Source organism: Wolffia australiana, chromosome 3, assembly GCF_029677425.1.
Source record: "Wolffia australiana isolate 7733 chromosome 3, ASM2967742v1".
NCBI lineage: Eukaryota > Viridiplantae > Streptophyta > Magnoliopsida > Alismatales > Araceae > Wolffia > Wolffia australiana.
In genome coordinates, this window is record NC_135837.1 from 3,744,761 (window position 1) to 3,768,218 (window position 23,458).

General features: G+C 41.6%; 2 protein-coding genes across 3 annotated transcripts; one reads left to right on the forward strand and one right to left on the reverse strand.

Annotated features, from left to right (window-relative positions):
• Positions 1-1,626: 1,626 nt before the first annotated feature.
• Positions 1,627-4,774, reverse strand: LOC144700669 (seipin-3-like). Its single transcript, XM_078572123.1, has 2 exons — positions 4,056-4,774; positions 1,627-2,114 (listed from the first exon to the last, which is right to left on the reverse strand). The coding sequence occupies exons 1-2, from the start codon at positions 4,710-4,712 to the stop codon at positions 1,668-1,670; spliced, it is 1,104 nt and encodes a 367-aa protein (XP_078428249.1). The 5' UTR covers positions 4,713-4,774; the 3' UTR covers positions 1,627-1,667.
• Positions 4,775-16,757: 11,983 nt separating this feature from the next.
• Positions 16,758-20,209, forward strand: LOC144700670 (cyclic phosphodiesterase-like). Of its 2 annotated transcripts, none has more exons than XM_078572125.1 (4): positions 16,758-17,136; positions 17,512-17,548; positions 17,652-17,876; positions 20,057-20,209. In XM_078572125.1, exons 1-3 carry the CDS (start codon positions 16,858-16,860, stop codon positions 17,867-17,869), a joined length of 534 nt encoding a protein of 177 aa, XP_078428251.1. In that variant the 5' UTR covers positions 16,758-16,857; the 3' UTR covers positions 17,870-17,876; positions 20,057-20,209. The 2 variants fall into 2 exon arrangements, with proteins under 2 accessions (XP_078428251.1, XP_078428250.1); XM_078572124.1 differs by lacking the exon at positions 20,057-20,209 and adding an exon at positions 19,474-19,668 and having other exon boundaries at positions 16,759-17,136.
• The last annotated feature ends 3,249 nt before the right edge of the window (positions 20,210-23,458 follow it).

Consider the following 23,458-nt stretch of genomic DNA (forward strand, 5'->3'; position numbering starts at 1 on the left):
GTACATTTTATGATTAGTTTTATTTCAACGTGTGCATATGTGGATAAATGAAAAAATTGGATATTTTTGCCAAAAAAAAGCACAGACTTTACTAACATTTTTTATTCCTTGGGGATATGTGGTGTGATTTAATTTATTTAATTATAGGGCCTTCATGGCGATGCAATGCATGCCACAAAGATGTTAACATTTTTTGTTTGAGATAATAGTCCTCTTTTCTGTCACGGCATGTAATGCAGTTGATTTTGTTGAGACATTGCATTTAACTGGCTCCTTTAATGTGCTTACCACTTTTGTTTAAGTCATATGGAGCCAGATCATTGATTGGTGGAGCAAAGTATTAAAAAAACCCCAGCCAATTATTGGCCCGGAAAATTTGGGGAGATCTAAATGGGACCCAACGAATCACATTGCTCAAATTAAGATACAGATATCTATATATCTAAGACAACAACTGGGTCAGAAATGTGAATATTAGTCTTATTTATTAATCATTAAACCATCCATACAGTTCAACTAACCTAGAAAGTCACGAAGAGGAAAAAACCACTTTTGAAGCTCGCCACAACCTAGTTAGCCCAAAATGACAGAACAGCTTATCAAGTAAAAATTTTCATTGCATCTTGTAATCCAAATCCAAATTTCTTCTTAGTCATATGACTTTCCACTTGAACATCTCTGAAACTCCAATGCATGGGTGTCATGTAAATGCCCATGGAAGGTTGAGATTAATAGCCTCAAGATCAATACTAATTCCCATTTTTAACCTATGGATCTAGAGCTTTTGAATATAAAAAAACTCAATTCCCTGTTTCTCCAATCTCTCCATAAATTTTAATAAAAGTTTCATTAATCTTTAGTTTTGCATTCCTTTTTTATCCTATAAAATTTTGAGCTGATCCCTTTGCAAATTTATTCTTGCTGTTTCATATCCCGTTGTGTTATGTATTTATCTCAGGATTTAGCATAAATTATGTCAAAAACTACAATAGAAGATTAAATATAGTTCAATAAAATGCATTTTTGATATTTAATGAAAAAACTAAAACTTATAAAATTCCAATTAACAAATAAAATCATTAAAAAGTTCTAAAAAATATTTTTGCATTTCTCGGTTTTATGTAACATCCTTGATCAAAGTATAACTCAAAACTTTTATTGGCTAACATCCCTACTTTGGGCCAACCCGTTTAACATCCTATCTACTCTATAATTTGACAATGGGAAAATTAAAATATTTTTTCCTTTCTTAATAACAACGAGATGATCACTTCACATTAATAACATATTTATTAGACTTGTATGTAATTAATTTGTTGCATATAGAGAAAATTGGCATTGGTCCTACGACCATCCTAACCTGTCGGAGTGCAGGCATAGCCATCAATATGCAAAGTTGAAAGGCGAATGGGAGGAGAAACTTCACTATAGAGTAACCCATTTCAGATAGCTCTGCTCTCCCATTTTGAAACAGGTTCACCGGGAACATATACCATGGAGTGTAACTAAACCCTTTGTTACTATTTATCTATTATCAAATTATAGAGTATACTCCATGGAGTATAAAGGGGTTAATTTTTATTCTAATTTAATAAGTCCCATGGGAGTTAATTCATGAATCCAGAGGGACCCAAATATTTCCGTCATTATGAACATGTTATGTTCATTTAGCCATGAGCCCTTCGATAGTACCCAGGTAAGAGAAGAGGGGTGCAGCAGATGAGGAGAAGCAGTAGCTCAAAGTTGAATATGAAGATGGCAATACTAACAAAGAGTGTTCTTCTCCAGCTCCAGAGAAGCCTCCTCATCAGAGGTAACTCGGATTCCATTCTCAGACTTGCAGAGTATAACTCCGGCAACCCGGTGCCGAGTCGCTGCCCGGCCCTCGGCTCGAGCACAACCATGGCAGAAGCGGCGGGAGCTGACGCAGGTACAGCAAACCCCCCCATGCTCAAGCTGATCGTCTGCGTCTCGGACGAGATATCGACCAGAACCAGTACCAATTTGAGGATAGTTTCCAGTATTCTGACTGGCGCACTCTTGAATCGCATCATGCATGGCCGGCTGGAGCTCGCCAATGGCTTCTGGTCTGCCGTAAGAAACTCCACCCTCACCTTTTCTCCACATTTTCAGAACAAAGAGAATGTGATTCAGATGATTTGGTGGCACCAAAGGTGAAAATGAACTGATCAAATTGATGATGATGATGATGACGACGACGACGACGACAATGAATTGATGAAAATGATGATGATGATGACGACAATGAATTGATGAAAATGATGATGGTGATAGTGATGAATTGATGGAAATGATAATGAATTAATGACAACGATGATGGTGATACTGTTTGTTTTGTGAAGGAATATTATGATGACGATAATGAAGAGGAAATTGGTGAAGAAGGAATCGATGAAAGTAATGATGATGAAGAAGAAGAAGAAATTGATGAAAACGAAGGAATTGATGAAGACAATGAGGATGCTGGAGATGGAAATAATGATGACGTTAGTGGTGGTGATGGTAAAATAATAGAGGGCAATGGCTCGTAAACTCACGCCTTATCCTCAAAAAAAGAGAACCATGACAATGATGATGATGATTATGATGGTGGTGGTGATGAAAGAATTGGTGATGATGATGATGATGGGGGAGCTGGTGGTGATGATGACAGAATTGACTGTGATGATGGTGATTATTATATACTGATGACGAAATTCATCATCAGGTTGAAGGTTATTGATGATAATGATGATAACGAAAAAAAAGAGAGAATCTGTGCAGATGATGATGATGGTTATGATGTTGATGAAGAGAAGGAAATCAATGATGATGACGATGGTGATGATGTGGACGATGATAAAGATTGTGAAGATGAAGAAAGAATTGATGATTTTTCTTTGAAGAAGATGACAACGTTGATGATGGAGGATTTGAAGATGACGACAATGGTGATGATGTGGACGATGATGATGATGACGTTGATGATGAAGACAGAATCGATGATGATGATAATGGTGACGATGGAAGCGATGCAAAAGATGGTAATGATTCAGAAGGAATCAACAATGACGAGATAGAGATTTTTTTTTTGAAAAGTGATGATGACGATGGTGTTGCTGAAGAAGAAATATGACAATGATGATGATGAAGGATTCGATGACGATGGTGTTGCTGAAGAAGAAACTGGAGACGATGACAATGATGATGATGAAGGATTTGAGGACGATGGCTATAGTAGTGATGAAGACGACAGCATAGATGATGAAATCAATGAAGAAGAGGAAATTGACAATGATGAACGCGACAGACTCGCCGTAGATTAAGAATACGGAATCAGTGATGATGAAATCGGTGTAGAAGAACGTATTGCTGCTTCTATGATGATGAAATCGACAAAGAAGAAGCCATTGACTATGATGAACATGACAGAATAGACGGTGATTAAGAATACGGAATCAATGATGATGAAATCGGTGAAAAATAATGTATTGCTTCTTCTATGATGATGAAATCAGCAAAGAAGAAGGAATTGACTATGATGAACACGACAGAATAGACGATGATTAAGAATACGGAATCAAAGATGATGAAATCGGTGAAAAATAATTTATTGCTGCTTCTATGATGATGAAATCAGCAAAGAAGAAGGAATTGACTATGATGAACACGACAGAATAGACGATGATTAAGAATACGGAATCAAAGATGATGAAATCGGTGAAAAATAATTTATTGCTGCTTCTATGATGATGAAATCAGCAAAGAAGAAGGAATTGACTATGATGAACACGACAGAATAGACGATGATTAAGAATATGGAATCAATGATGATGAAATCGGTGCAGAAGAAGGTATTGCTGCTTACTATGATGATGAAATCGGTGCAGAAGAAGGCATTGCTGCATACTATGATGATGAAATCATCAAAGAATAATAAATCAACGATGATGATGACGACCAAAGAGAAGAAAAAAAAAAGGGTAATTAAAAGAACAAAAATCGATGGGCACAATGATGAACAAGAAGAATTCGATGATGATCGATGGACCTACCTGGAAGATGCCAAGGTTTCTGTTGTACTCAGACTCCGCCAAGGTTAAGGATACAGTAGACCTGAACCTCCTTCCCGGAGGAGAGAGGGGGCGCGGAAACGACACCTCCGCCATCGGACTGCTCCGCGTGAAGTCGAAGCTCAAATCCATGGCGAAATCCAGCGGCTCCTCCACCGCTACAGCCATCACAATCTTCCCGACGAACAGGGCAAAGACCAGGCAAGCCATCAGAGAGCAAAGAACGACGAGAGCCCAGAAGCAGCCCACCGAGACCCTCAGCGCGAGGCCGGCATGATTCTCCACGAACGAGGAGGAGATTCGCCAGAGCTGATCCGCCCAGCGATGAAGGGTTCCACGGGGATCGGAGAGGAAGGAGGAGAAGAGAGAGATCAATCGCAGAGGGAAGGCGATGGAGGAGAGGAGAAGGGTTGTCTGGAAAGCTACGATCTTGAGGAAGATGTTGATCAGAGCTCGAAGAAGGTCTGGCGATGGCGGAGAGTCGACGCGATTTGGGAAGGGTAGGGGCGAGGGAGAGGATTGTTCCCAAAAGGGTAGTCTGCGGAGGGGGAGGAGGGGAGAGGGTTGAGCGGAGTTGGCCAATGGCGGGGTGTCGCAGGCATCGAAGAAGGCGTCTTCGGCCTCCGTCTCCGACTCCATGGCTCTGAGAACAAGGCGAGTTTGTGTTTCTCTTTCTATCTCTATCTTTCTCTCTCTCTCTTGCTCTCTTTCTATCTATCTATCTCTCGCTCTTCCTCCTTATGTCTCTCTCTCATCTCTCATCGTGGTGAAACAGAAGGATCATTGCTCTATCTCTCTCTCTCCATCTCTCTATCTCTCTCTCTCTTTCTATCTTGGATCCTGGTTACTTATAATGATCATCTCTCTCTCTGTCTCTCTCTCTCTCTCATATTCTGGGAACATATAACGATCATTTCTCTCTCTCTCTCACTGATCCTGGTAACGTATAAGGATCATTTATGTGTCTCTCTCTCTGATCCTGCTAAAATTTAAGGATCATTTCACTCTATCTCTCTCTCTGATCTTGGTAACATATAAGGATTTTTTATCTCTAACTCTCTGAGCCTGGTAACGTATAAGGATCATTTCACTCTATCTCTCTCTCTCTGATCTTTGTAACATATAAGGATCTTTTATCTCTAACTCTCTGAGCCTGGTAACATATAAGGATCATTTATCTCTTTCTCTCTGATCCTGGTAAAATATAACGATCATTTCACTCTCTCTCTCTCTCTGATCATGGTAACATACAAGGATCATTTCTCTCTCTCTCTCTGATCCTGGTAATATAATGATCATTTCTCTCTCTCTCTCTGATCCTGGTAACATATAACAATCATTGATGTCTCTATCTTTATGTCTATATCTGTCTTTCTCTCTAAACTTGGTTCAGTATGAGGATCATTTTTCTTTGGTTGTTTCTGTCTGTATCACTCTTCCTCTCTCTGTGTATGTTTGGCTCTCGCTCCGTCATCCTGGTCAAGTATAAGGATCCTTGACCATCTGGCTGTCCATATGTCTCTCTATGTCACAAATCCGAGTTTATGCGTCTATATTGTCATTCTCTTCTCTACACCTATTTAGTGAGAACCATTATTTTTTCCACCAAAACTCTTTGCATGATAGCATTCACAAAGTTCTCCCTTCCATAACATCATTCTCATTCAGCCAGCATGACCTAATTATCATATCTCTGTTAAATAATTCAATACAATTATACAGATCCATATTTTTATATTAGCCTTCTCAACCATCCATCATTTCTACATTATATTCCCTATCTCTTTCCCACAATCTATCTCTACACCCATGACCCTAAGTTCCATACTTCATTTATTCTCATATATTTTCTTTATAATTCTTATTGACCGTCTTCTTTTCTCACCATTTTTTTGCTTCTCCTTATCTCTCTCTTTTATTTTTAAAAAAAAATTATTGTCTTCTCTTAACCATAAGTTAAATTTGATTAAAATTTATAATCTTGATTCTCTATGGAGAGGATCTTGGCTCACTGCTACGTAGATATATCTTTTCAGTGTCAAATATATTTTAAATATGTTTTAAAATAAACTTAAATATCGATCGTGACTTAAGAACTCCTAAATTTGAAATTTTTAACAATCCTTTAATTAGCAAATTAGATCATAGCAATTATATAGTCATCCATGCACAGCATGTATTGGGTGTCTTATGTCTAAGAATCAATTGCCCAACTATGACATAAATTAGTATGTTTGACAATTAGGTATAAATCAACCAGGACGTGTAAGGCCCCAAAGTAGGCAGCACTCGTGCATTGAGGCCTGCATGCTAACTGTGCGGAGTGAGCGGGCACACATGCCCGTGGGGAACTTGCATATTTGGATTCAGGATAGGTTGCCAAGTTTGACGCGTGGACACCACATTCACTACAGGTGTTGACACTGGTCACTAATATTTATAGCCAATACCCTCATGGTACTCATGCTCGCCGGCGCGCATGCGCCATGGATTGTGGAAGAACGTGGGTCAGCTGGGCACGAAGGCCACTGCCGCAATCCACAAGTATTCCTCGAGTATGGGCGAGGCCGTATCCTGCCAATGGACTAAGGTGTGCTGATGTTGCAGCGGGTAGCCATGGGAGCGTGTGGAGCACAGAGATCATCCCGGGGCACTCGGCGTGTCAGTGTGGCTTGTGCTACACCGTTAGGCAACAAGGCTTGGGGCAACAATGTGGACAAAAGCAATAGAGGTGTCAGCACTTGCTCAGGAGGCGAGTGGAGCATCAAGGTTAGGCACCGAGCACGATGGTGCTGGGGTTGGACATTGGAGCATGTGGTTCAATAAATGGCCATGGCCCATGAGCGCCCAGCTCGGGGGCACAGTAGTAACAGTGCTGCCTGCAACCGTGCATGGGTGCTGCGGGGTTCAAGGCGCTAGATAACTACAACCCTAAAGCTAGGACTGCACCTTGTCTCTACATTTTTATATTGGCCTTGTGCCTTATTTTGATGGTTACAGCCATCAATGTATATTTACTTGTGTAGTAATAAAATGTCTCATTGTTCTGCTAAGGGCCTAGCCCTAGTTCCACCTTAACTCCTAAGAAATATCAAGCATGCGAAAGAGACTTCCACCACACAAGTGAAGGCTGCTCAATGCTTCTGCCCAAGCATTGAGGCCAGTGTGCACTCAACCAGAGTATTGTTAGGGAAGGTCATTTTATTGAACTATTTCATTTGGTATCCTCCAATATCACTTATTGTCTCTACACTATTTTTTATGACGTTGATTATATCTATTGGAGTCTTTCATTTAATATTGTTAGTTTAGGCGGCCAAGGAATAACTCAAGAAGGGGTGGTGAATTAGGTCCTCAATTTATATTATATGTTTATTTTTAATTGGCCTAGGATTTTTTTACCTAAGAAATGAGGTTGGGAAAATGGGAGACAAAATTATTTTTTTAGGTAGCTTAGGCTAATCCTTAATACTGTTTGGGGGTATCTGTTCCCAGGTGATGATGTGCCCTAATTGAGTTTGTGTGAACAAGTGGGGACCGCTCGCAATGCTTGCTTTAGATAATTTTTCGTGCGTTCGTCTCGTGCGGTGCAAATTTTGCACATGGCATCGCACAGAATATTCACACACCGTACCGCACACTGCACACGGGTTTGTGAGGTGGGGTAATGTGCGCACGCCGCAGCCCCGGCCCTTCCCAGGCCGCCCGCACCCCTCCCTGTCGCCGCCCCGGCCCTCCCCCGACTGGCCACGCCCCCTCCCAGACGTCGGCCCTCCCCCGACTGCCCACGCCCCCTCCCAGACGCCGGCCCGCCCCTCCCCCGGCCGCCTGCGCCCCCTTTGCGCCGCCGCCCTGACTTCCTTACCCGGCCACCCGCGCCCCCTCCCCATAGCCGCCACCCCCCTTCCCTGCCACTCGTGCCCCCTCCCCCCCGGCGGCGGGGAGGGGGCCCAGGCGGTGAGGAAGGGGGTGGCGGTGGGGAGGAAGCGCATGGGCAGGGGAGGGCTGGGACGGCGGCAGGGAGGGGGGGGCGGGAGGCGGTGGGAGGCCTGCGGGGTGGCAGCACAGAGGGGGCACAGCAGCGGGGAGGGGGCGCGGGCGGCGGGGAATAGGGGTCGCGGTGGCGGGAAGGGGGCTTTCTCACTCTCTCTCTTCTCTCTCACTCATTTGACAGCCAATCAGAGGCGAGAAGGTTACATGTATTCCTATTATAGTAGTAGAGATGCCCCCCAAGCAAATCACTTGGAAATAGGGCTGAGCAAGGATACCAAGAAAAAAGAAAAGGTTTATGAATCTTTGTCGTCCTCAACCCTCAAAGTCTTCCAAGGAATGACATTGCTTCGTCTACTTAAACTTGTCCCCCAAAGCCTTCTTCTTATGGGCCCCAAAGCCGTAACCTGAGTGATCCCAAATATCTAGTCAACAGCACTTAGTATTGATGGCTACTTAAAATAGTATTCAAGACAAGGACCAATTTTGTGTATTTCAACAAGAGTACTTTTATTTCAATTATTAATTCATTGATAAAAATTCATAAATATAACTATGAAATCCCTTCAGTAATACCTCCTAGTTTGCGGTCGTTTTTTGTTCAGTCCTCATCTCCTTCACATTTTTCTTTGGATGAAATTCTTGATTTGTGTTTTACCTTTGATGTTTAAAACTCAAATATCTTTTTTGATCCTGCACCAAATGTGATGATTCCACCTGGAACACTTTTTTAACATAATTTTGCACAATTGTTATCTTGCTCGTTCTGAGGTTATCGGCAACGTCACCAGAAGAGAGAGTGTTGCATGCTCGTAAACTCGTGCCTCCTGCATGCAGACAACTTCTATAAATTAGGTTGGCCACGCTACTGATAACCACAGAACAAGCAATGAATCCACCCCTGGGAGGGGTGAAGGGGAGGTTTAGATACAACCGGGGCTAAAAGGTTTAAGATCAAATCTCAGAGGCATTTTTATCATTTGGTAGATCCAAGTCCATGGCCTATTTTGAGTTCACTGTGAGCTTTTGCAACCACCGTAGGAGGTGTGATGTACATGCACCCATTTCAAGGGGGTGTAACACTTCTCAGTTTGGGTCTAATATTTATCCTATATACCATGTTCGTATGATGGCGCGATGTTCTACGTGAATCCACGTTGGAAGGGCATCATACAAAATATGTACAATTAGGACTTCGATATAGTTTTATTCTTTTTGTAGTATCGGAGGTTATGTTCTTTTTTGCTCTTTTTCAGGCTTCCTCTTATTCTTCTTTGGCACCTACGGTAGAGATCGGAGGTATTTGGCCCACAAAAGGGATTCCGGTTTTAGATCCTCAGGAACTATAAAATAATAATAATTTTTATGTTTATTTTTATATTTACAATTTTGCCATAAGTTCAAAATTTGTTTCATGAGTTCAAAGCAAAAACTAGCAGTTATGCCAAGAATTTGAGTTTTAAAATAATCTTAAAATTTAAGATATTTACCACATCATTGAAATGAAGATATCACCATAGGATTATAATATCTTCATGTAATTCATTTTCATTAAAATCATCAATAATTTCAGCCTTAAATACTCAAAGATAGTAATTAGGATTTTGATTAAGTTATTCAACAAATCAAATGAAGACAAATTTACACAAATATCTAAACAATGTTAAAAAATATGTTTGTCTTCATATCATAGAATCTACAAGTCCTAAATACATGATTTGACTTGTTCAGTGTATGGTCAAACCAAGTAGCATTTTAATATAACTAAGGCTCTGATTTTATCTTCACTTAGAATCATCAACTAGTTAACCGAGGGCCTATTGTGCTTTGATCACAACCCTTATTGAAGTATGCATCACCTTGAACGTTCATCAAAACAGACATTAAAGCACTGAGCTAAAATGCCTTTAAAGCTTAATCTTCAAATATGTTAAACTATCACTTATTGCCTCTACATTATTGGATATGGGATCGATCATACTTACATAGGAGTGGGAGCTTGATGTGATTTTCATTCATAATATTTTGATTTCCTTCTAACTATTCCATAAGTAGGAATGGTAAGTATATGTGTTTTGATGACAGGTGATCATCTTGTCAGGATATCTTCATAACTCACAACTCATTGGACATATTCTTAGAGTATGTGATAAAAATCTCACATAAAAAATAACAAAGATGATTTATTTTATTAGAATTAAAGAAGATATATACGTGAGTTTTTTGAAATCCATATAATTATATCGGATTGATGCATCAAGGAATATTAGGTTAACGTCACTCGAGTTAAATCTGTGTCACTCAATTTATTTGTGTCACTAAATTTACATATTCACATTTAAATGATTATTCATGTGTGTTTCAACCTTAAAATGATTAAATACATTTTAAGGATGACTGTCTGATTTTTGTGCATTTTGTGATATTTTGAAGGCCTTTTTTACATCTTATTCTTGAATAAAATAATTTTTGGAATCCTTGTATATTTTTATTAATCCTCCGACATCACAATCATGCAAATATATTATTGTAAGGCTGAAAATAGTTTTTAATTCTTTGAAATATAGCATCCCAGCAAGAACCATTACAACAAATGTACCATTATGGCATCAAAAGTCACAACACTGTAATGACCAATGGTTAACAAAAAAAAAAATCTATTTTTAAATGGAAGGGGTGATGTGGACCAATCATATTTTATGAAACAAGAGACAAAGCCACATGGTGTAAATCCAAACTCATCGACCTAATTACATTGAATCCACTCAAAGTTACAGAGTAAAGAGGGAAAAAGGTTTGATGTGAGAGGCAATTCATTCCCATCTCAATATCCTAACTATGCCAATCATATTTTATCTGAATCGTGACATTTGGGAACATGTTAGTGGATAACTATCAGACCACATGTAAACATGGGATACAATGATATGACATGTGTATTATTTATTTGACATTCAATTTTCTTATCTTATTTTCAAGGGATACATCAGAATTACAAGGCCATTCATCAATAAAGAAAATGAGAAAAACCATCAAAGAAGGCGTCGCCGGTGTAATGCAGGCACTGAAAAAGGCGTCGATAGATTGCGTCTCTAGCTCCATGGTTCTCAGAACAGAGCCAGTTTGTGTGACGGCATTTCTCTCTCTATATATATATATGAATCTATATATATATATCACTCTCTATCTCTAGATATACATCTCTTTATCTCTCTCTCATTTGCTATCTCGCTATATCTACATCTACTTATCTATCTCTAGCTTTGTCTTTATCTCTATCTTTATATCTATCTCTATGTACCTCTATCTTTGTCTCTATCTCTATCTTTATCTCTATATCTATCTCTATGTACCTCTATTTTTGTCTCTATATCTATTTTTATCTCTGTCTCGCTCTTGATCTCTATATCTCTCTCTCTCATTAGCTATCTATCTCTATCTATCTTTTGCCATCTCACTCTTTCGCTATCTATCTCTATCTCTCTCATTCACTATATATCTTTATTTATATCTGAGGTTTGTGATGCAGGACGACTAAGGGAGTAGACGACTGGGAGACCGGTGTGATAACAACGGGTGGGAATGCAATACGGGTTAGGGTAGAACGATAAAATGAACCGCAAATTCACATGATCGAATTCAAAAACCCAAAGCCGATGGAATAATGGTGGTGCAGCCCCGTTCATCGTCGAGGGCGGGAGTACTGTCTTCAACCACTACGACGATGCCGAAGCACCAAATTCAATACTCGAATTCACGTCTGCGGGAAATCTCATGAAGGGAAGAATTTTGGGAAATTCCAAATCAGTTCAATTCTATTGGCAGTGGAAGGACTATCATGGAACACTGGACGAGGAACACTTCGACACCAAAGAGTTCAGGCGTACCTAGGCACCGGAGTGCGTGAAGAGATTGCGGGAAATCCAAGTCGTGATGTAATTGGGTGTTCCGGGCGTTGTATGGCCCACTAGACGAGAAATCTGGGCGTTCTGGGCATTGGATGGCCCTGGCAGGGAGCATGATGAAGGAGTGATGGCCATGAATGAACAGTGGGCAGAGGCAATTGAATGAACTTGGCTGGATCGCGCGTGAGCGCCGGCGAGGATGATGTGTGCGATCGCTGGAGTGGCCAACGCAGGGTGTTGGTGCAGACGGTCTTGGGCGGCCCTGGGCGGTGGCCTTGGGTGGCCCTAGGCGGGCGGCGTAGGGCTGTCTTGGGCGACGGCCTAGGGCTGTCCTGGGCGGCAGCCTTGGGCGGCCCTGGGTGGGCGCCTTGGCTGTCGTGGGCAGCGGCTTGGGCGGCCCTGGCCAGGCGGCCTAAAGTTGTCCTGGGCGGTGACCTTGGGTGGCCCTTGGGCGAGCGCCCTAGGGCTGTCCTGGGTGGCCCTGGGCGGGCGGCCATGGGCAGCAGCCTCAAACAGCCCTAGGTGGGGTGGTAGAAGATAGAAGAGGATAAAGGAAGGGAAGGAAGAGGAAGAGAGAAGAGAGACAAGAGGGAAAGAGAGAAAGAGAGAGATGGAGAGGGGGAAAGAGGAAGGGGAGGAAGGCGGCCAGCGACGCAAGGCAGCGAAGGCGGCAGTGCGGCGATAGAGGTGGAGAAGGGATAGGGGAGGCTGGGTAGTCCTCGAAGAAGAGTTAAAACAAACTCAATTCTTGAATAATGACTACCTAACTATTTCTTGAAACAATGGCCTATACATATAGGCCTTGGAGGAAAGAGAAAATGCAGTTAAAAGAAATAAAAATAAAGACGAGCGGCGTAGTTTCGTGTCACGTCAAGGGGCAGTTCTGGATCTGCCTTTGGCGACGTGTCACGACGCACAAAGGGGTGCGCGTGGGTGGAGACGTGCCTGACGCTGGCTCGTTGACTTGATCCGGTGACGATGGTGGCGTGTCTTCAGCGGTCGTGTTGACTTCAGATGACAGTGGTGACGCGTCCGGTGTCGATGCGTTGACGTCCTCGCCACCAGTTTGACAGTCCCAGTCCACTCCTAATTGGTATGAAAGACCTAAACCTTACCAAAAGTTTGGTCTCGTTCAGCTCCGGTTTTGTTTAATCCCAGTTCTGTCCTAGTCTGCTCAGGTTGGCTAGTTGACATTAAAGTCAAAGTAAAATATTTATGTTGATGGTTGTGCTAATTATCTACATAGCCAGCTTTAGAACCGTTATTAATGAATGTCCTTGCACTTCCTTCCCTTCTTTCCATCTTCTCTCTCTATAGACCTTTCTCCCTCCACACCTCCCTTTCATGTAGAACTTTCGAAGGGTGAATAGAGAAGGAAGAAATAATCATATCATAGAGATATGATGATGATAATGATTATGATGAAGATCCCATGGGGTGCAGTGATAATATCTCCATTTAATACTTCGATGAAGAACTCTTCCATCAAGTGGGTGCTTTCAGACCATGCAATATGCCATGGCTATGATGCGCTCAATAGGACTCTGTCCCACACGTTGGATTTAATATTTTTAATTTTTTACAAAAAGTATTAAATAAATATTCATTGATTTATTTCTAGTTTTGGTCTAGTTTGACCCTTGGACCTAAACCTAGTCAACCAATCGGTCCACCCTCAAATGGGAGACCTACTGTCCTGGTTTGGTCTAGCCTGACTTCTCCTCGATCCTAGATGTCCAACCTTGTCTAAATCTCTCTCTCTATCTCTCTCTATATATTTCTATCTATATATCTCTATCGCTCCCTATCTCTTTCACTCTCTTTATCTCTATCTCTTTCTCTCTCTATCACTATCTCCCTCTTTCTTACTCTATCACCATATCTCTCTTTCTCTCCAGAATTATTTGTCTCTTTCCCTCTCTATATCTACATCTCTCACTGTCTCTGTCTCTCTTTCTCTTTGATAATCTTTCTCTGTCTATCCCTATTGAAATACAAGGATCCTTTTCTCTCTCTCTCTATTTCAGTCTATAAGGATACTTCTGTCCAGAAATTAGGATTATTACCTCTCCCACGTCCTACCTCTATCTATCTGTCTCTCTCTCTCTATTTGTTTCTGTCATTTAACAAGTACAACCTTAGGTTTTTTATACTATTGTTCTAATTTAAACTCAAACAATATTATATAATGATTTTCCAATTAATACTATATAAATAATATAGGGTGATTCGTCAATGTACTGGCAAGCGCTAGTTTAATTTTCAATCTTTTGTTAGCTGGTAATGAGAGAACTAAGCTCGCAAGTTAAAAATAATTTTATAAAAATTTTATTCACATTATTTGTCCAATATTATTTAAATGTGTAAATAAAGTACATATCTTTTAGATGTTGTGTTGCTTTTTAAGAATTAAATTCAAAGAAAACTTGATGGAAATGATAAATACTATTTAAGGCTCCAGACTCAACCAAAACTTGGTTAAGTCCGAAAAACAAAAGGGAGTGGGTAGATTAATACTATTTCATAAAATATAAAAAACTTTATTAGCAATGCCTTGCTAATAAAACCTATACTCTTCTTCAAAATGAATATTCTCCCAGTATGAGTTAGCTAAAAATTACACTTTTCACTGGTATCTCAAAACATAATTATTAAACAGTCTGAATTATTTTTATTAAGATATATTAAATAAAAATCACAAAGAAAGAATAATTATGAACTTTTTAGAAATATTTATTTACAATTTACAGAATATTTCCAATATTTTATTTTATGAATTTGATCTTACAATTAGAAAGATAAGATTTAAAAATTGTGAAAAAACTAAAGTTTAACAATCAGAAAGATAAAAATACGGTGTGTATTTTTTCTACTTTTTAGGTAATTTTAATGCGAAAATATACCCCTGCAAATGGTTGGTAGTGTTGTGTGCTATTTGGGAGCAGATAAGTTGAGGACACGTAAAGCTAAGCCAAATCGAGCTTTAGAGAGAAAGGATTCCTAACTAAGTCAATTTTTGGCCTAGCCCGGATATAGATCATTGAAAGGAATGGGATGAGAGTGGCATAGATCACATTATTGCACTGGGTCCTTTAAAATATTGAATCCAAGAAAAATAAAATGCACCACTAGACTATGAAATTTTAAAAAATGAATGAATCCATTTACGAACTTTTAGGGACATGCAGTTGAGACATGGAATTGAGTTTATGAGAAAGAAATTTGAGTCTAGAGAGAGAGATAAGAGAAAAATTGAAGGAAAATTTGAAAGGGACCCAGAAATATAACACATGGATCTGGATTATTAATTTTTATGTTTAAAAACTTTTCCTTGAGTAAAATATAGTGCACTTAACCATAAAAATCCCTGAAGGACATGTACATGCCACTCATGCCTTGGTAGATCAGAGACATTTAAGAAATCAATTGAAGACTACAACATCTTCATTCATTCTGATGAAAAATCATAATTATATGTTGATGAATTTTCAATGTGTAGTATTCCAAATCAATAACCAGTCAATAGGTTTGAGATTAGTTCGTTTCGAGTATTTTGCATTTGAAGGCAACTAATTTCATGTGTTTCAAATTATGCAACTCACATTTCATTTTTGGCCATCCAGTCAACAGCCCAAGCTTTCGAATTTGGACTTGAAATTTATATGACATTTCAAAACCCATTACATGTTGTTGGTAAAATATAAATGTCAATCAGATACTATTTGGCAAGTTAAACATGACGGCCACCATGGAAGCATCTGTTGAGGATCCTAACTTAATTCAGCTTAAAATATGTATCCCACCAAGCACAAGAATCAACCAACACTATTGGGATAAGAGTAAACAAAACCCACATTGGAGAAAAACAACTATCTTGAAAGGGATGATAAATATGTTGGGTTAATCGATTTGAAACAGCTAAAATTCTCTGAACCAATACTTTTTGATGAATTTATATGGCATCCAAGGCAAAACCACATTCTCTGAACACTCGAGCGATCAGATCGAATCCCCGATCCTTAGTACTGTGATATGCTGAGGGAGAGAGAGTTCGGTACACCGAGAGAAAGAGAGAGATAGAGAGAGAGAGAGTGTGTGAGAGAGAGAGAGAGAGAACGAGAAAGAGAGAGAGCATGAGAGAGAGAGTGAACGAGAAAGAGAGAGAGCATGAGAGAGAGAGAGAACGAGAAAGGGAGAGAGCATGAGAGAGAGAGAGAACGAGAAAGAGAGAGAGCATGAGAGAGAGAGAGAACGAGAAAGAGAGAGAGCATGAGAGAGAGAGAGAACGAGAAAGAGAGAGAGCATGAGAGAGAGAGAGAACGAGAAAGAGAGAGAGAGCATGAGAGAGAGAGAACGAGAAAGAGAGAGAGCATGAGAGAGAGCGAGAACGAGAAAGAGAGAGAGCATGAGAGAGTCGGGGAGCAAACGAGAGAGAGAGAGTGAGCGAGCACGAGAGAGAGAGAGAGCACGAGAGAGAGAGAGGGAGAGAGGATGAGAGGATGAGAGAGGGAGGGAGAGAGGATGAGAGAGGGAGGGAGAGAACGAGAAAGAGAGAGAGCATGAGAGAGTCGGGGAGCAAACGAGAGAGAGAGAGTGAGCGAGCACGAGAGAGAGAGCACGAGAGAGAGAGAGGGAGAGAGGATGAGAGAGGGAGGGAGAGAACGAGAGAGAGAGAGGATGTGAGATAGAGAGCAAATTGTCATTTTTTGGCGAACTGTTCGATAATAATATCCGATCTGTTCGGATCGAATATCCTTCTGTGGGATCTTGGCGTATTTTGACTACTTGTCAAGAAAATCACCAAACAGCGTTGCCCTTCTGCGGTTTCGTCAGGACGGGTGATAGTACAGGAGAGGGCAGGGCGTCTCCCTGGTTCGATCCGTGTGGCGATGGCGGAGGCGATCTACTCTGTGTGGGCGTTGCCGCAGGAGGCGGTGTCCGAACGGGTGAAGAGGGTGATGAAGGCGCTGAGGAAGGAATTCGGCGGCCCAGAGTTCGAACCCCACATCACCATCGTCGGCGCCACCCGCCTCACCCACGAAGCTGCCCTCCGAAACCTCCACGCCGCCAGCGCAATCGTCGGCCCATACACCGCCCGCTCCACCGCTGTCTCTCGCGGCAATTCCTTCTTCCAATGCGTCTATCTCCTCGTCGATCCCTCTCCAGAGGTCTCGTCGATCCTTCTGCAATTACCGTCTTCTTCTTCCTCAATTGCCGTCTTCTTCTTCTTCTTCAATTACCGTCTTCTTCTTTTTCAATTGTCGTCTTCTTCTTCTTCTTCTTCAATCACCGTCGTCTTCTTCTTCTTCTTCTTCAGTCACCGTCGTCTTATCTTCTTCTTCTTCTTCTTCTTCTTTTACCGTCTTCTTCTTCTTCTTCTTCTTCGTCTTCTTCTTCTTCAGTTACCGTCGTCTTCTTCTTCTTCTTCTTCAATTACCGTCTTCTTCTTCTTCTTCAATTACCTTCGTCTTCTTCTTCTTCTTCTTCTTCTTCTTCTTTCTTCAAAGACTCTTCTTTTTTAATCCGCCGTATATCTCTCGCAGGTCGTAGCCGTAAGGTCGAGCTGCTGCGAGCTGTTCGGTGGGGACTGTTCTTCTTCCTTGCAAAGACTGTTCTTTTATGGGTTCAAGGTCTCTCTTCGTCTTGTTTGATTTTCTGGTACGAGCTTGGGTGTGTGGTGCAGGGGTTGAGGGAGGTGGGTACATGCCTCATCTGAGCCTGCTTTACGGCGAGTTGAGTGAGGAGGAGAGGAGACGTGCGGCGGCGATGGCGGAAACGATAGACGGGGAGCTTGTCGGGAGCGACTTCTCTATTGCCGCCCTCGCTCTTTACAAGACGGATACCAGTGACAAAACGCTCGAATCCTGGGAGAAGGTTGCCGTCTGCGACCTCATCGTTTAGATTCCAGGTTTTTATCTCTCTCTCCCTCATTCTCTCTTTCTCCATCTCTCTCTCGTTCTCTCTCTATCTTTTTCCTTTCTCTCTTTCGCTCTGATTCACACTCTCTCTTTCTCTCTCATTCGCTCTCTAAGTCTGTATCTCTTTCAAATTCTCTCCGTCTCTCTCTTTCTATCTTGCTCTTATTTTCTCCATCTCTTTCTCCCTCTCATCCTGTCTTTCTCTCTCATTCATTCTTCCTCTCTCGCGCTCTCTCTCTTAACATCCTCTCTCCCTCTCATTCTCTCCCCCTCTCTGCTGGTCACTATCATCCTGTCTATCCCTCTCTTTCTCTCTCTTTCGTCACTCTCTCCCCCAGTCCCCCTCTCAGTCGGTCTCTGTCATCCTGTCTCTCCCTCTCTTTCTCTCTCTTTCGTCATTCTCTCCCCCTCTCAGTCGGTCTCTCTCATCCTGTCTCTCCCTCTCTTTCTCTCTCTTTCGTCATTCTCTCCCCCTCTCAGTCGGTCTCTGTCATCCTGTCTCTCCCTCTCTTTCTCTCTCTTTCGTCATTCTCTCCCCCTCTCAGTCGGTCTCTCTCATCCTGTCTCTCCCTCTCTTTCTCTCTCTTTCGTCATTCTCTCTCTCTCTCTTTCACTCTTGCTCTCGCTCTCTGTTTCTCTCTCTTGCTCTATCTCTCTCTTTCTCTCTTTCTCTCTCTCACTCTATCACTCTCTCTCTCTCTCACTAGCTCTCATCATCTCTCCCTCCTTGACATCAGGGATTTGGACAGATCTTTCAAATGTTCGATCGGATCGGAGCAGATCATTCGAACACCGATCTGTCTAGTTCACATCCGATCCGAACCCGATCTGCGGGTTTGGATCGGATTTTTCAAACAAGCTGGACGTTCGGATCGAATGTTCGAATTCGGTCCGATTTGAATCGGATTGAATCTAATGTTCAAATCTGAATTCAGTGTTCACTTCGGCTCCTGCATTACTGGGTTAGCCAGCGGCGGCCAGCGACCGCCAGCAGCGCCCAGCAGTCACCAGCGGTCACCAGCAGGCGCCCAGCGGCGCCCAGCGGTGCCCAGCGGTGCCCAGCGGCGCCCAGCAGTTGACGCCAGAGAGAAAGCCCCTGGCGGTCGCTGGCGCCCGCTGGCCATTTGTTCGAACTTGTTCGAACAGTTGGAACAAATGGACGATCTAACACAAATGAACCAAATTGTTCGTTCGAAACTTTCGATCGAACACAAACAAAGGGTCTGTTCGCTCAAAAGATTCGAACAGATCAGTTCTAATCGGCATTTGTTCGTTCGAAACTTTCGATCAAGATTTGAACTATCCGATCTGATCTGATCCCCGATGCCTACTCTCTCCCTCTTTCTCTCTCTCTCTCCTTTTTCTGTATCCTCCCCCTGCAAACTCCTCGTCAAAGTTACAGTTCTCTCTTCCCCCTCTCTTTCTGAGCTCATTGAAGTTGGAATCTATCTCTTTTCTCTCTCTATCAATCTATCAATCATCTATCTATCTCTCTCCCTACCAATCTGCGTCCAGTCCCTGTCCTCTCCTATGATATTAAAACACTGAAAATAGGGTATTTAAGATGAATAAGTTTCATAATTTCAGGGAAATTATTTTGCGCAAAGAATGATGAAAGGCACTTAAGTTCAGTCATTACATTAATAATGAAGCTTTTGTACCCATCACTTATTTGGCCTATTTTGTTTCTGTAAAAAGCTCAGTGGGTTTTCTGTCAAAGAAATTAAAAAATTATTGATTTTGGTGTATGAATTATGATGTGTTTATTATTTTGGATGGGAACTCTGACATGTAATAGTCGCTAAAACTCTCAAAAGTAATGGGATAGAAATGATTTTCAGACGCATCACCCAATCTCTCTCCTACTCTTTATCCCTTTCATCTTTTTCGCTCCCTCCTCCCCCTTCTCTATATTGTATCATTGATGGTTTTCTTAGTGTAAATATTTTGAGATGGGTTTATATGCTATTGAAGGTCTTTCAGTGCCTAGAAGTCCAAAAACTTCAATGATAAGGGTGCAGATTTTTGGGGAATAATCTACATATATATATAGTTTATGATTATTTGCTATGAGGAGTAAACCAAATAATTCATGGCTAGATTGGTTTCCTTCTGGGTTGATCTTTCTATGCCACATTAATGGATTTACATTTTGATTTGTATCTTCCAGGTTTTGGAACATCACAAAGATTAAAAAGGTAATGTCAACTATGTCACATTCTGTGGCTGGATTGAAGGCTGAAAAACACTTTTCTAAGCAGCGGAAATCTAAATCAATTCTAAATTGATCTATAAAAAAATTAAACCTCACATACGATGTGGGAAACTTGTTCCACCCTTGACTTTATCACTTAGAGAGTGTTCTAAAGTGATTCACGTGTCCAAACTACAGAAGTATCCATGAGATCAAGGTGCTCTTGGCTCTCTACTTCTTCTTCTCCAAGTCTTCTTGAATCCCTTGGAGATCTTCTCACCATGAAGACACTCTTCTTGATTAACAGGAGAAAATGAAAAGGTAGAAAGGGGGGAGGGCATCCAACTCAGGCTGGCCAAGGTACCTAAAATGTGTACCGCTCCCAATTAATACTTTACTTAAAATTTTAATATAAAAGTCCCTTAAATAAAGTGTGTGCAATCCTCTTGACTCATGTATCATTCTAGTTGATAGCTTTAATAGACCAATAACAATTTATTAGCCAAATTTATTCACTAACTATAGCAGCAAATGGATTAATATATTGAGAATCAGTTTATCCCAATCAATCAGTTAGTTTTCTAGCTCGTGTGGTGACAAGTTACACCTCAAGCTCTTGAAGATACATAGTGTTAAATGAGCTATTTCTTAGAACATTTACTCTCATTGATTATTGTACATGTATAATTATTAGACTGTATGAGAATCATGAGCGACTCATGGTATGGTTAACTATCAGGCCTTAATCCATCAACAGCTAGCATTAGTGTTTTATGGGGATCATTAGAGAATGCATTCTCTAATATCATCACTAAACTCGCAAGGATTTTAACTGGATCATGTTCCTTGAATCTAGACCCTTATATACCAATGGCAGATGATCACGTCTTGACCACTCAATCACCAATGTGTACTTATTATCATATTTGAGCTGAGACACTTGTTAGAATCTAATCATTAGATATTCACATGCCATAGTCAAAACATAGTTGTCCATCCAAGAGATCTCCCATGTGTCTCACATCAACAAATAACTTATACATCCATGACTTAAATCAATACGATTGATACTTAGGTATAATACCATTCGATGATTCATATGGATCAATTTAGTACACTTTTTCTCTAAAGAGCACCCACCATTTGCCCTTACTGTTTCCACACTAATGCCCAAAGGATCATCCATACTTCTTATATAAATAGGATCAAATAGTATCTTTCTATCCAGATAATTCAGTGTATTTGTACATTATCCATTGAATGGGAGTATTCACAATACATGTTTAAATACTAGTAAACATTATATTACGTTCCCGTCATAATTCACTAGGTTATTGTACATACTCATGGACTTCATTATAAACATCACATTGGAATAATGATGAATAAACTTTTCTTTTGATGGACTCAAAGAAAACATCATGGTGTGATTGGCTTGACGGCCACACAATATCCATCAGACTATTTTTAAAATTGCACTTCAAAGATGAAGATTACGAGGGTAATTTAATAAATATGAATCATGTGCTTAAAATATTAATTTTATTGTATGTTTCAAACACACATACGACTTATACATATCATCAAAATAATTTGTGTAGAATGGGATTCTAGTATTTAATAAACAAAATATAGCGATAAATGCCTTTCTTGCAACAACAAATAAATGGCTAAAAATTCATCCTCCATATGAGTCAGATGGTACACATGGATGTGTTCATTATTTGGCTTTTATGGGCGTGTATCCTTTTTGTACAACTCCAACTAAACTATAAACTTAAATTTAACTTATTCATGTATTGATCTTATGGAGCGAGCCCAAGCGTCATCGACAACACGTCATCAGAGCCGTCTTCATCGACACCAGCATCACCGCCAATCCGTGTCCAGCCCGACCGGCACGCCAAAGCGTCTGTAAAGATGCCCGGGTTTGAATATCCCAGGTAGAGCATGTCCGCGTCCGTATCTTCGTGTTTTTGTTATCTGTTTTTAGTAGTTTGATTTCATGTGTGTGTTCATCATGACGAGCTCACCATACTCATCATGACGCATCAGTATGGTCGCATTTCATTCATCGTTTATTTTGAGTCATTTCAAGTCATTTTATTATTTCCCCATGCTTTTCATTTTCAGTGTTGTAAAGGGGTCCCGTATTGGGCCCCTATGTGTACTGTGTATTGGCTCCATTATGGGCCTATATAAGGCCATGATGGACCACGTTCACATGAGATCTGGTATTTTGTGGAAGTTGTGTTTTTCAGTTACTAGATCTCACAAGAGAAGAAAAGAGAGGAGGAAGAGGAAGAAGAAGGTGAAGAAGAAAGAGAAGGGGAAAGTCGAAAAAGAGAAGTCATCACTGCCGAGCGAGTCGCTGCCAAGCCGCTTCGCCTTACCCCATCGCTTCAATCGGACTGCCGTCGCACCACATTTCCCGCGGTCCTTTGCGTGTGTGTTCGCTTCTAACAACACCCACGCTTGCACAGCCTGTTGCTGCTCACAATCCCGCTGCCGCCGCTGCGTTCAATACGCTGGCCAAATCGCTGCTATTGCTGCTATCAGAGCCGTGCCACATCCGTGCATTCAAGCGTCATCAAGCGAAGTCCTCTCTCACTGTTGTGCACCTCGCCAACCGATTTCGGAGAGTGGAATCGCCTAACGTGACCCCTCGCCAAATAGTCGCAGGAAATCACCGCTGCGGACGGTGCGGTCACATACCCTTTGGCCTGATGTTCTTACGCCCATGACAGGACTAACGCCGGCCGGGGGCTTAATGCAACGGCCTAATCAGTTTCTCTGTGGACACCGTTCACTTGGCCCTTCGTGGACGACCACGAGACCGCGGCCTTCCCACAGGATTTGTCGTTGACCCTTGGTGATTACAGCCATGTCAAAGCAGTCCGGTCGACCCTCCATTGCACAAAAAAAAGAAAAAAAAGAAAGGCCCACCCGTAGTCGTGGTTGTGGGCAATGGCCACTCAACTATCATCGACAGTAGTGCCGGTTGACCAAGCAACTCGCGGCCTAATCGCCACTCAGAGGAGTTGCGACACCGCTCATCCCTTGTACAGGCAGAACACCAACCGCCCGCTCAAGAGCCTCTACCTCGTGATTGAGCCTTCACGCCTGTCGAATGACCATGTGACCAGTCAACTGCATTGCACGGTCGCCGTGCAACCACGTCACTTCTTGGACCACACTACGCACTAATTGCGCGATCCGGCATCTCCGGTGAAGCTGTTCCTCCAAAGGAATTCATTCCTGCTGAGCCCGCCGACTGATCGAACAGGCCTGCCGCTGCACTTCCACTCAATTCAACTTCGACCTCCGCTGATTACTCCTGCGTTGCACCACCAATTGAGCATGCCGCCTTTCTCCAGC